The sequence below is a fragment of the Hylobates moloch genome, unplaced genomic scaffold, assembly GCF_009828535.3.
Source record: "Hylobates moloch isolate HMO894 unplaced genomic scaffold, HMol_V3 SCAFFOLD_13, whole genome shotgun sequence".
In the NCBI taxonomy this organism is placed as follows: Eukaryota; Metazoa; Chordata; class Mammalia; order Primates; family Hylobatidae; genus Hylobates; species Hylobates moloch.
In genome coordinates, this window is record NW_026652288.1 from 25,968,260 (window position 1) to 25,980,737 (window position 12,478).

Genomic DNA, 12,478 nt, shown 5'->3' on the forward strand with positions numbered 1-12,478 from the left:
TCGAACCCCTGACCCAGATCGGGGGACAGTCAGAGAGTCTTCTTGGAAGAGGTAACACTTGTGCAGCAAATCTTGAAGGAAGAGTAAAAGCCAACTCAAGAAGGATTTTAAGAGGCATTCCGGGCCGGGCGCAGTGGCTTACGCCTGTAATCCCAGCACTCTGGGAGGCTGAGGCAGGCAGATCACCTGAGGTCAGGAGTTCGAGACCAGCCTGACCAACATGGAGAAACCCTGTCTCTACTAAAAATACAAAATTAGCCAGATGTGGTGGCACATGCCTGTAATCCCGGCTACTCGGGAGGCTGAGGCAAGAGAATTGCTTGAACCCTGGAGGCACGGAGGTTGTGGTGAGCCGTGATCGCACCATTGCACTCCAGCCTGGACAAGAGCGAAACTCCCATCTCAAAAAAAAAAAAAAAAAAAAAAAAAGGCATTCTGGACAAAGGGAACAGCAAATGCAAAATCAAGGAAGTATGAGAGCAAGGGGTTCTTTGGGGGAAAGTTAGGTTGGAGCATAAGGTATGAACTGGGAAGTCGTAACAGGATACCTCTTCTAGCCCTGATTGTTAGAAAACTGCTTTACACGGACCCTAATATTATTTTCCTGTAAGCATCATGGAACAAATCTACCACTGTTTGTTTTGTGTTGTTTTTTTTTTTTTAACTTATCAACCGGTAGCTTCATATCCTTCCTTGCTTTTCTGACTCCTCAATTAAACATCTTTATTGATTTTGCTGCTGCTTGTAAGATGTGATTTCTCTTCTCTTACCACCTTGGGTATAGTCTTCTGGATATAGGCCATCTGGTCAGAGTTTCTCTTACAATGTAACTCTCCTACCTGGCCATAAAGTCTTGAAAACATAGGCAGATGTTTGACATATTTGCCCATGGTAAATGACTAATGCCTGTTCTTGATAGGCTAGGGGAGTGGAATCTGGAGTAGTTCCATCAGGATGGAACACCACCCTGTTAAGCCCAGGTGGTGAAGAGCTGGTTAGGTTGGTCATTTGCAAAACCGAATTGGATGATAGAGCCATGTGGCATGGACTACACTTGCCAGATCTGAATCCTTTTGATTATTTCCAGGGTATGCTAAAGGTCCAGGTTTATTTAGTGAGAATCAGAGACACAAATCATCAGAGGTGACACATCACAATACATGGATTTTGGGGACTGCATTAGTGCCCCACATTCATTGCAATTTTGCACAATGGCACATTGAACCTGTTATTAATGTAATGTCCGTAAACCATTTATTCCATATGGTCACCTGTGTCTCCAGACTTTATGGACACCCTATGGGTGGCTACACAGTCTCTTCAGGGTTGCCGAGTTATAAAAATATGACAGAATGTGGTAGAACTTATTTTGATTTTACAAATTATGAAGATTAGTTTCCTTTTCTTTGGAATTCTGGACTTTTTGGGGGAGCTTTTCTTTTTTGAAGTATGGTAAAGGACGTTTTTTCAGTAGTACTACTTTGTCCTTCAGCTTCTCAGTTGTCATTTGGGAAGAAATGTATGGGGTGTATCCAAAGAGGGAAGATTGTGGTTCTGATGTCCTCAGCTGGTTCTCCCATTGGTTTGCTTGTTACAGAATATATAAGGAGAATAAAATGACCTGTAAGCCACCAGCAGAAAGCAGCTGAGAGCCCAGAAAATGTAAAAAATAAATAAGAAATATGTTTATTTTGGTTCATATTTTGTGCCAAAAGCTAAAAACTTTGGCTTAAATAAGTGTTTATTATGAGCACTTCTTTCTTTTTTTCTTTTTTCTTTTTTTTTTTTTTGATACAGAGTCTCGCTCTGTCACCCAGGCTGGAATGCAGTGGCACGATCTCAGCTCACTGCAACCTCCGCCTCCCAGGTTCGAGCAATTCTTCTGCCTCAGCCTCCCGAGTAGCTGGGACTACAGGTGTGTGCCACCACACCTGGCTAAGTTTTTGTATTTTTAGTAGAGACGGGGTTTCACCGTGTTAGCCAGGATGGTCTCAATCACCTGCCTCATGATCTGCCTGCCTCAGGCTCCCAAAGTGCTGGGATTACAGGCATGAGCCACCACGCCTGGCCGTGAGCATTTATTTCTTAAGTTACCTCTTCTATTGATTGATTTTGATTCTTATGATACTTTTGAACAGCCTTCTCTACCCTCATCCTCCAAAAATGAGTCAGTTTGTATATGTTTGAATTATGATTTAATGATGGATACAGTGAAGTAAGTGTTGTTATATAGAATCACTGTGTAAGTCTAATGAGTTAATAGATTCAGGTACAGAATATATAAGATGGCTGGAGAAAGACCTCCGACAAGCTGAAGAATTTTAACATTGTGCTGGTTAACATTTCAGACTGATGGGGCATCTGCAATGTTAATTATGGCTGAGGAAAAGGCTCTGGCCATGGGTTATAAGCCGAAGGCATATTTGAGGTAAAGTAAATGTTCAAACAAATCATCTCTGATTTCTTTATTTTATTACCAAAGCTCACGTCTCTATTTTTTTACCTAGGGATTTTATGTATGTGTCTCAGGATCCAAAAGATCAACTATTACTTGGGTAGGTAGCAGTTTGTATCCTTGGACTATAATCACAAGTATTTGATTGCCCACGTTTGATTATACTGGTTAATAAATGGTTAACACTGGTTTATTATTTATTTGTTTATTACACTGGTTTGAGAGTATATTAAGCCCTGAGTTCATAATTGGTTTATGTAGTGGTTTTTTAAAAAAAAAAAAAATAGTAATCTGGCTGGGCATGGTGGCTCACGCCTGTAATCCCAGCACTTTGGGAGGCCGAGGTGGGCAGATCACAAGGTCACGAGATTGAGACTATCCTGGCTAACACGGTGAAGCCCCATCTCTACTAAAAATACAAAAAATTCGCCAGGTGTGGTGGTGGGTGCCTGTAGTCCCAGCTACTCGGGAGGCTGAGGCAGTAGAATGGCGTGAACCTGAGAGGCAGAGCTTGCAGTGAGCCAAGATCACGCCACTGCACTCCAGCCTGGGTGACAGAGCGAGACTCCGTCTCAAAAAAATAAATAAATAAATAAAATAATAGTAATCCTTTCCATTGGTATATCATTTTACAGTTTTGGATTATTTTCCATTTTTTTCCTATGAGTTTTACATATATATATATATGGACACACACAACTTATATTCTTTTTCGTTAAGATATCATATGCATCTTTTCATATGGCTACACACCCTGCTACACAATCTTCCTAATATAGCCTTTTATAAAAGCCTCCGCACGTTTAGACTCTGTTCTGCTCCCTCTCAAGGCTGTAGCCTCACTGGCCTCCACTGTGACGTTCACATCAGTCAAGCCCTTTCCCTTGTCTTGCTCTTTGAACTCTGTTCTTCCAGTTCTTCATGTTATTAGCTTGTCCTTATCCCTCATTGTTTATTTATTATCAATTTCTCTGACTGTGCAACATAATAAGGGTAAAGGGCATGTCTGTACAGTTTCACTATTTTATCTTTAATCAGTAAAGAAAAATCAAAGAATGAGTGAAAAGACATTAGAGTACTTATGTAAAACTCAATTTGGGGAATATGAAGGAGCTCTTGGTTTAAAAATTAAAGTTTTAAGATATTATTTTTTCTTCGCAGACCAACATATGCTACTCCAAAAGTTCTAGAAAAGGCAGGATTGACCATGAATGATATTGACGCTTTTGAATTTCATGAAGCTTTCTCGGTAAGTAATTTGAAAGACACGTATGAAGGGACTATAGTCATCAAAAATGTCATCCATATTTGTGGGAAAGAGCAAGGCATGGTTTATGATGTGAGTGGAGCAGGAGTGGACCTGTATATTTTAAGTACTGATTCACACTGCTGGGAGGGACCCGAGGGGAGGGAAGCAAGGGCCACACATACAGTGTTGGAGAACATACCAAATTGTTTCTTTAGGAAATTGCCATTGAAAACTGGTACAAAGATTTGTTCAACTTTACTTTTTTTTTTTGAGACAGAGTCTTGCTCTGTTGCCCCAGCTGGAGTGCAGTGGCGCGATCTCGGCTCACTGCAACCTCTGCCTTCTGGGTTCGAGCAATTTTCTTGTCTCAGCCTCCCGAGTAGCTGGGACTGCAGGCGCCTGCTACCATGCCCAACTAATTTATTTTATTTTATTTATTTATTTATTTTTTTTTGCGACGGAGTCTCGCTGTTTCGCCCAGGCCGGACTGCGGTGGTGCCATCTCGGCTCACTGCAACCTCCGCCTCCCGGGTTCACGCCATTCTCCTGCCTCAGCCTCCCGAGTAGCTGGGACTACAGGTGCCTGCCACGGCACCCGGCTAATTTTTTGTATTTTTAGTAGAGATGGGGTTTCACTGTGTTAGCCAAGATGGTCTTGATCTCCTGACCTCGTGATCCACCCGCCTCGGCCTCCCAAAGTGCTGGGATTACAGGCGTGAGCCACTGCGCCTGGCCTAATTTTTTTTTATATTTTTAACAGAGACAGGGTTTCACCATGTTGATCAGGCTGGTCTTGAACTCCTGACCTCAGATGATCCACCCGCCTCAGCCTCCCAAAGTGCTGGGATTACAGACGTGAGCCACTGTGCCTGGCCGATTTGTTCAACTTTAAACCATACCTAAAGTTGTTAAGCTTTCACAAACCATGCCTATAAGAAAGCGTAGAAGAACATGAATAACAAGGTTCTTACTCAATTATTTTCTCTTCCAGGGTCAGATTTTGGCAAATTTTAAAGCCATGGATTCTGATTGGTTTGCAGAAAACTACATGGGTAGAAAAACCAAGGTGAGTTTCTGATTTTAAAAAATGCTTGAATTTTCAAAGCACATTAATAATTGGATCTTAGTTACCTGTTCTTAAGAATATGAAGGGAAAACTTCTCTTTCTTTTGAAGAATTCTGACTTTCATTAAAGATATTTATTTCTTAGTGTAAAAATAGAAATTCTTGTATTTCATTAAATGTATTTATTTCTTAGTTTAAAAATAGAAATTATTTATCAAAAATAAAATTCTGCGTTGTCTTTTGTTCCTCGCATTCTGACATTAGATGAAAAACAAATGGACTCCTGACTTTTAATATTGACCTAGACTTACTTTCTTTTGCAGTAAAATTATTTGTAATATGTCTGACGTTACATATTTTCCTCTATCTCGCTTACTTCGTAGTACTAAGAGCCTGGCTTGATTCTGATCTTAAGTAAACTTATCTTTACGTTTGTGTCTTTGTGGGAGCCAGGTTGGATTGCCTCCTTTGGAGAAGTTTAATAACTGGGGTGGATCTCTGTCCCTGGGACACCCATTTGGAGCCACTGGCTGCAGGTTGGTCATGGCAGCTGCCAACAGATTACGGAAAGAAGGAGGCCAGTATGGCTTAGTGGCTGCGTGTGCAGCTGGAGGGCAGGTATGTTACAGTGGTGTCATAGGACCCTCCAGAGAGTCATTTTCTTGGAATGACTAGAATGTATGATTTAGTTTGAAACCTTCTTAAAGCAATATTTTTGATGACCTGGGGGTGGGGAGTGGGGAAGGATAACAGCTTTAATTCTGATAATACTTTTTGTTTTTTGGGTTTGTTTTTTTTTTTGAGACCGAGTCTTGCTCTGTCGCCCAGGTTGGAATGCAGTGGTCATATCTTAGCTCACTGCAACCTCCACTTCCTGGATTCAGGTGATTCTGGTGCCTCAGCCTCCCGAGCAGTTGAGATTACAGGCATGCACCACCATGCCCAGTTAATTTTTGTATTTTTAGTAGAGATAGAGTTTTGCCATGTTGGCCAGGCTGGTCTCGAATTCCGGACTTCAAGTGATCCGCCCGCCTTGGCCTCCCAAAGTGCTGTGATTACACACATGAGCCACCATGCCCTGCCATAATTCTGATAATTCTTTGGAAGGAAACTGCTATTTAAACCCAAGCTATTTTTTCCCAATGTAATGTTTATTTTTTACTTATAAATATATGCTGATTATGAAAATTGTGGAATATATGAAAAGTATATAGAAAAAGTTAGATTCATCTATAATCTCCCCATCAGACATTAACATTATTAACATCTTGATATATTTTCTTCTTTAATAATTAACTTTTATTTATCTAGTCACTAAGACTTTATAAAATCTCTCCAAGAGAGAAACTATCTTTCTAGAGAACTGAATTATACCTTAACTGGGGAGTTAATTTACTTCTGGATAACTTACTGCTGTTCAGCTGGGGAAATATATTGTCGACAGATTTTTTCCTTTCTACTTCATTTGCATTAGAGACCCGACTTCCTGACTGCTGTAGCATCTCACTCTAGGAATAAAATCCAAAAGGAAGATTGTAGTTTGTTTTTTGTTTGTTTGTTTTTTGAGACAGAGTCTCGCTCTGTCCCCCAGGCTGGAGTGCAGTGGCGCCACCTTGGCTCACTGCAACCTCTGCCTCCCGGGTTCAAGCGATTCTCCTGTCTCAGCCTCCTGAGTAGCTGGGATTACAGGCGCTCACCACCAAGCCCAGGTAATTTTTTTTGTATTTTTAGTAGAGACGGGGTTTCACTGTATTGGCCAGGCTGGTTTCAAACTCCTAACCTCAGGTGATCTGCCTGCCACAGCCTCCCAAAGTGCTGGGATTACAGGCATGAGCCACTCCGCCTGGCCTGTTTTTTTTTTTTTTAATGCTGATGTGAACAGATTTTCTCTTCCTCTAGATTACAGAAACTTCCTGTTCCTGATCAAAATGAATAAATATTTAAAAGCATAAACAGGCCCAGTGCAGTGGCTCACGCCTGTAATCCCAACACTTTGGGAGGTTAAGGCGGGTGGATCACTTGAGGTCAGGAGTTCGAGACCAGCCTGGCCAACATGGTGAAACCTTGTCTCTACTAAAATTATAAAAACTAGCCTAGCATGGTGGTATCTGCCTGTAATTCCAGCTACTCGGGAGGCTGAGGCAGGGGAATTGCTTGAACCCGGGAGGTGGAGGTTGCAGTGAGCCGAGATGGTGCCACTGCACTCCAGCCTGGGTGACAGAGACTGTCTCAAAATAAAATAAATAAAATAAATCTTACATTTAAAAGCCCTTTTTCATGGATTTTCCTCAGAGACTGCAGAAACCAAGGGGTTAGTTATTTATCAGTTGGAACATTTTGGACTTTATGATCAGAAATGTTTTTTAATCTGTGTAACTTCATCTACAGAAAACCATGATCCATTAAGACTACAGCGATCCCTCTATCTCTCCATGCCAGGCTTCTACCAGGGAGATAACTTGTACACATTACTCACAAGCATAGTGCATAATCCACATAGGGTAATGTCTGCACGTTTGAGTATGTGTTCCCTAATTCTTTATCTAGTATGTAGAGTATAAATAACACAATACTGGATGCTTTTATGGATGAACAAAGAATGATACCTAGCACCTTTCTTCTAGAAGTTTATAGTATCATGAAGAGAGAAGATAGGATGCATCTGAGAAACTAGATTAAACTTGACATTGTTTGATCAAGAGCCATGTGAGCAATACCAACATGATTGGAGACAGAGGAGAAATCCATCATGGTGAATCTAGAGCAGGGTTTCTCAACTTTGGCACTAACATTTTGGGCCAAACAATTCTTTGTTGTGGGGGGCTGTGCTGTGTGTTGTAGGGGTTTAGCATGGCCTCTACCCACCAGATAGCAGTAGCAACAAGCTCCTCCCCACCTCTGCTCCAGGTACACACAGTTGGCATGACCAGAAGTATCTCCAGGTGTTGCCAAATCTGATCTAGAGCAAGAAAAAACATGGAACATGAAAACAGTGTGTTTAAAATAAAGCTAGAGAGGGCTGGGTGCGGTGGCTTATGCCTGTAATCCTAGCATTTTGGGAGGCTGAGGCAGCTGGGTAGCTTGAACCCAGGAATTGGAGACCAGCGTGGTCAACATGGCAAAACCTCATCTCTACCAAAAATACAAAAATTAGCCAGGTATGATGGCACGCACCTGTGGTCCCAGCTACTCAGGAGGGAGGTGAGAGGATTGCTTGAGCCCGGGATGTTGAGGCTGTAGTGCGCTGTATTCACGCCACTGCACTTTAGCCTAGGTGACAGAGTGAGACCTTGTCTCAAAAAGCAAATAAAGAAATTAAAATAAATAAAAAATAAAATAAGCAAGCCAGAGAGGAGTATTCTACCTTCTTATGAATGCTTTCAGGACAACCCCCAAGTCAGTCAAACCTTCCTATCCCTGCTCTTTTTTTTGTCTGCTTGTGCCTTTTCAACATACTTAACATGCCAGGTGCAGTAGCTCATGCCTGTAATCCTAGCACTTTGGGAGGCCGAGGTGGGCAGATTGCTTGAGCTCAGAAGTTCGAGACCATCCTGGACAACATGGCAAAACCCCATCTCTACTAAAAATACAAAAACTAGCTGGGCATGGTGGTATGTGCCTGTAGTCCCAGCTACTCGGGAGGCTGAGGTGGAAGTATCACCTGAGCCCGGGAGGTTGAGGCTGCAGTGAGCCGTGTTCAGGTCACTGCACTCCAGCCTGGGTGACAGAGGGAGACCCAGTTTCAAAAAAAAAAAAAAAACAACAAAAAAAGTACTTAACAGTTTGTTTTGAACTCCAGTGTATACTTGATTGAGGACAAAGACCACGTGGCAAATCTTTAAACCTGCAGTGTTCAACTTGGCACTTTGTAAATAATAGTTTCTTTTATTTACTTTTTTGTTTTTTAGAGACAGGGTGTCTAAAAATTCTATGCTAGGATTTAGACTCATCTAAACTAAGGACATAGCTAGTACATAGCACTGTGCATAGTGCTGGATAAAAGGTATTCTACTTCTGGCCGGGCGCGGTGGCTTGTGCCTGTAATCCCAGCACTTTGGGAGGCTGAGGCAGGCAGATCACGAGGTCAGGAGATCGAGACCATCCTGGCCAACATGGTGAAACCCCATCGCTACTAAAAATACAAAAAAATTAGCCGGGCATGATGGCGGGCACCTGTAATCCCAGCTACTTGGGAGGCTGAGGCAGGAGAATGGCGTGAACCCAGGAGGTGGATGGAGCTTGCAGTGAGCTGAGATCACGTCACTGTACTCCAGCCTGGGCGACAGAGCGAGGCATAGTCTCCAAAATAACAAATAAAAAAAAAATAAAAAAGAAAGATATTCTACTTCTTCCCTTTGTGGTCCCTCAGATCATTATCTTAACCTGTGTAGAATAGTGAAGAAGGGACAAGCCCAGCCTTTGGAATCATCTAGACCTGGTTTCAAATCCTGGCCCTGTTACCTTAATAGCTTTGTGATTTGGGTGAGTCACTTAACCTTTCAGAGCCTCAGTTTTTCCCTCTAGAAACTTACTTTTATTGGTATTTGCTGTATCATGTTTATTTTTATACAATTAAGCCCCTGGATTTCTCATTTTAACAGCATCCATTTGTAGAGCATCACTAGGAATTAGATTCTGTACTAGACAGAGCCTGATGCATATATGTATACATGTATATATGAATGTATATAAATATATGTGTCTGTGTATATATATGTATATATACACACGCATACACAAATATACTGTATGTTATGTAATGCCCACAAAAACTCTATGAAGTAGACACTATGAGCCCCATTTTGTGGAGGAAATTCCAGTTTAGACTGACTACAAACTTTCCCAAGATCACACAGTGATTGATTGGCAGAGCCAGGATCCAACTCCAAAGCCTGTACGTTTCTCCTTGTTCTCTGCTGTCTCTGTTCTAGCTGGATTCATCACCATTCATTGCTCTAATTGGACTTTGTTTTCTTTACAGGGCCATGCTATGATAGTGGAAGCTTATCCAAAATAATAGATCCAGAAGAAGTGACCTGAAGTTTCTGTGCAACACTCACACTAGGCAATGCCATTTCAATGCATTACTAAATGATATTTATAGTTCCTAGCTCCTCTTAGGAAAACAATTCTTGTGGCCTTCTATTAAATACTTTGCACTTAAGCCTTGCCAGTGTTCTGAGCTTTTCAATAATCAGTTTACTGCTCTTTCAGGGATTTCTAAGCCACCAAAATCTCACACAAGAGATGTGTGGGTGGTTGTTTTTGGTCTCTGTTGTCACTAAAGACTAAATGAGTGTTTGCAGTTGGGAAAGAGGTCAGCTGAGATTTGGAAGTCATCTTTGTAATATTTGCAAATTATACTTGTTCTTATCTGTGTCCTAAAGATGTGTTCTCTATAAAATACAAACCAACGTGCCTAATTAATTATGGAAAAATAATTCAGAATCTAAACACCACTGAAAACTTACAAAAATGTTTAGATACATAAATATGGTGGTCAACGTTAATAAAGTGGAGAAATATTGGAGAACTGTTTACCTCATTTTTTATTGGTCAGGGGAGGGTGGTTCTCTTGACTTAGGACCAGATTTTGCCTTTAATTACTCATTCATAACTTCTAACTATTTTGGTCAATGGTGAGGCTGCTGGGAATCTAAAGACAATCCTGTTTATTTATTTATTTTATTTATTTATTTTTTGAGATGGAGTCTCGCTCTGTCGCCCAGGCTGGAATGCAGTGGCACAATCTCGGCTCACTGCAACCTCTGCCTCCCCAGTTCAAGCGATTCTTCTGCTTCAGCCTCCCGAGTAGCTGGGATTACAGGTACCCACCACCATGCTTGGCTAATTTTTGTAGTTTTAGTAGAGATAGTGTTTTGCCATGTTGGCCAGGCTGGTCTCAAACTCCTGACTTCAGGTGATCCACGTGCCTTGGCCTCCCAAAGTGCTGGGATTACAGGTGTGAGCCACTGCGCCCAACCTGACAGTCCTGTTTTAGAATAACACCTTTTGTTTTCCCTGCTACTGAACTGCAGAATGTTTATTTCACTGTTTGGAGATGCTTCTGTTAGCCAGGATTTAAATAAAGTGTAAAGAAGTTTTTTATTTTGATCAACTACTCTAAATCCTCTCGGATTTTTGACAACTACCCTGTGCTAAATAAATAACATGGATGCTAGTGTTTAAAGAAACACTAGCTTCGTTTTATGGACATTTGTGTGACTGTTGCTTAGGTCTATGAAAGTGACTGGGAATCAAAATCACCCTGTAGTTCAGGGACAGATTGGGCAGGAGACCTAGTGCTAACCTCTTAAAAGGATATTTGAGAGTCCCAGCATCATTTCCCCATGGTTTCCTTGGTAATTATGAGTTTTTAATACTGAAAACCATTATATTTACATATATATCAAAAAAATCAGGTATAGATAAGTTAAATATAAAATGTAAAAACCTTAAAATTTAGAAAAAAAAAAAAACCCTATGACCTTAGGTTGAAGGAAGAGAGGGATTTCTTGAAGAAAGCATTGAAAATCCTAATTATGAAAGATCTGTAAATTTGCCTGTGTTGAAATAAGAACTTTTGTTCTTCATGTGATGATACAGAGTGGTGGAGAAACAAACTAAAAGTGGAGCAAATATAGTAGATACAGCTTTAAAAGGATCCAAGATATATAAATAATTCCTACAAATCAATAAGAGTAAAGACCACTCTGCTGGGCGCGGCGCCTCGTGCCTGTAATCCCAGCACTTTGGGAGGCCAAGGCGGGCAGATCATGAGGTCAGGAGTTCAAGACCAGCCTGATCAACATGGTGAAACCCCGTCTCTACTAAAAATACAAAAATTAGCCAGGCATGGTGGCAGGCGCCTGTAATCCCAGCTACTCAGGAGCCTGAGGCAGGAGAATCACTTGAACCTGGGAGGCAGAGGTTACAGTGAGCCGAGATGACACCACTGCACTCCAGCTCTGGGCAATAGAGCAAGACTCCGTCTCAAAAAAAAAAGGCAAAAGATCTTAACACACAGTTTTTAGAAAATGATACGCAAATGGTAAATAATAAGATGCTCAATAGTAATCAGGACAAACCAATTAAGATTATAATGAAATACACCTACCTGACTGGCAAAAATTAACAAGACTGAGAATACCAGTGTTGGTCTTTGATGTGGACAAATTAGAACTTTATATGCTGCTGGTGAGAATGCAGATTGGCAAAACCACTTTGAAAAACAGTCTGGCAACTGGGCCGGGCGTGGTGGCTCACGCTTGTAATCCCAGCACTCTGGGAGCCCAAGGCAGGTGGATCATGAGGTGAGGAGATCGAGACCATCCTGGCTAACATGGTGAAATCCCGTCTCTACTAAAAATACAAAAAAAAAAAAAAAAAAAATTAGCCGGGCATGGTGGTGGGCACCTGTAGTCCCAGCTACTTGGAAGGCTGAGGCGGGAGAATGGCATGAACCCAGGAGGCAGAGCTTGCAGTGAGCCGAGATCGCGCCATTGCATTCCAGCCTGGGCAACAGAGCAAGACTCCGTCTCAAAAAAAAAAAGAAAAAAGAAAAACAGTCTGGCATTATCTTGTACATCTGAATACGACACAAGGTCTGTGACCCAGCTTTTCTGCTCTTAGGACTGTTCCCTAAAGAAACTTGCACATAAGTCCAGGAAATATGTACAAGCCTGTTCACAGCAGCATTGCTTTTAATA

The 12,478-nt window shown here is 41.5% G+C and overlaps 1 protein-coding gene across 3 annotated transcripts in view; it reads left to right on the top strand.

The window, feature by feature from the left end:
* HADHB (hydroxyacyl-CoA dehydrogenase trifunctional multienzyme complex subunit beta) overlaps positions 1-10,302 on the top strand; it is a 44,916-nt gene extending 34,614 nt beyond the window's left edge. For all 3 annotated transcript variants that reach the window (XM_032172457.2, XM_058426776.1, XM_058426777.1), the window contains exons 11-16: positions 2,349-2,428; positions 2,508-2,555; positions 3,617-3,704; positions 4,696-4,770; positions 5,223-5,387; positions 9,751-10,302. In XM_032172457.2, coding sequence (XP_032028348.1) covers positions 2,349-2,428; positions 2,508-2,555; positions 3,617-3,704; positions 4,696-4,770; positions 5,223-5,387; positions 9,751-9,786 — 492 coding nt within the window. In that variant the 3' untranslated portion in view covers positions 9,787-10,302. The remainder of the gene's footprint in view (positions 1-2,348; positions 2,429-2,507; positions 2,556-3,616; positions 3,705-4,695; positions 4,771-5,222; positions 5,388-9,750) is intronic.
* Positions 10,303-12,478: the final 2,176 nt, after the last annotated feature.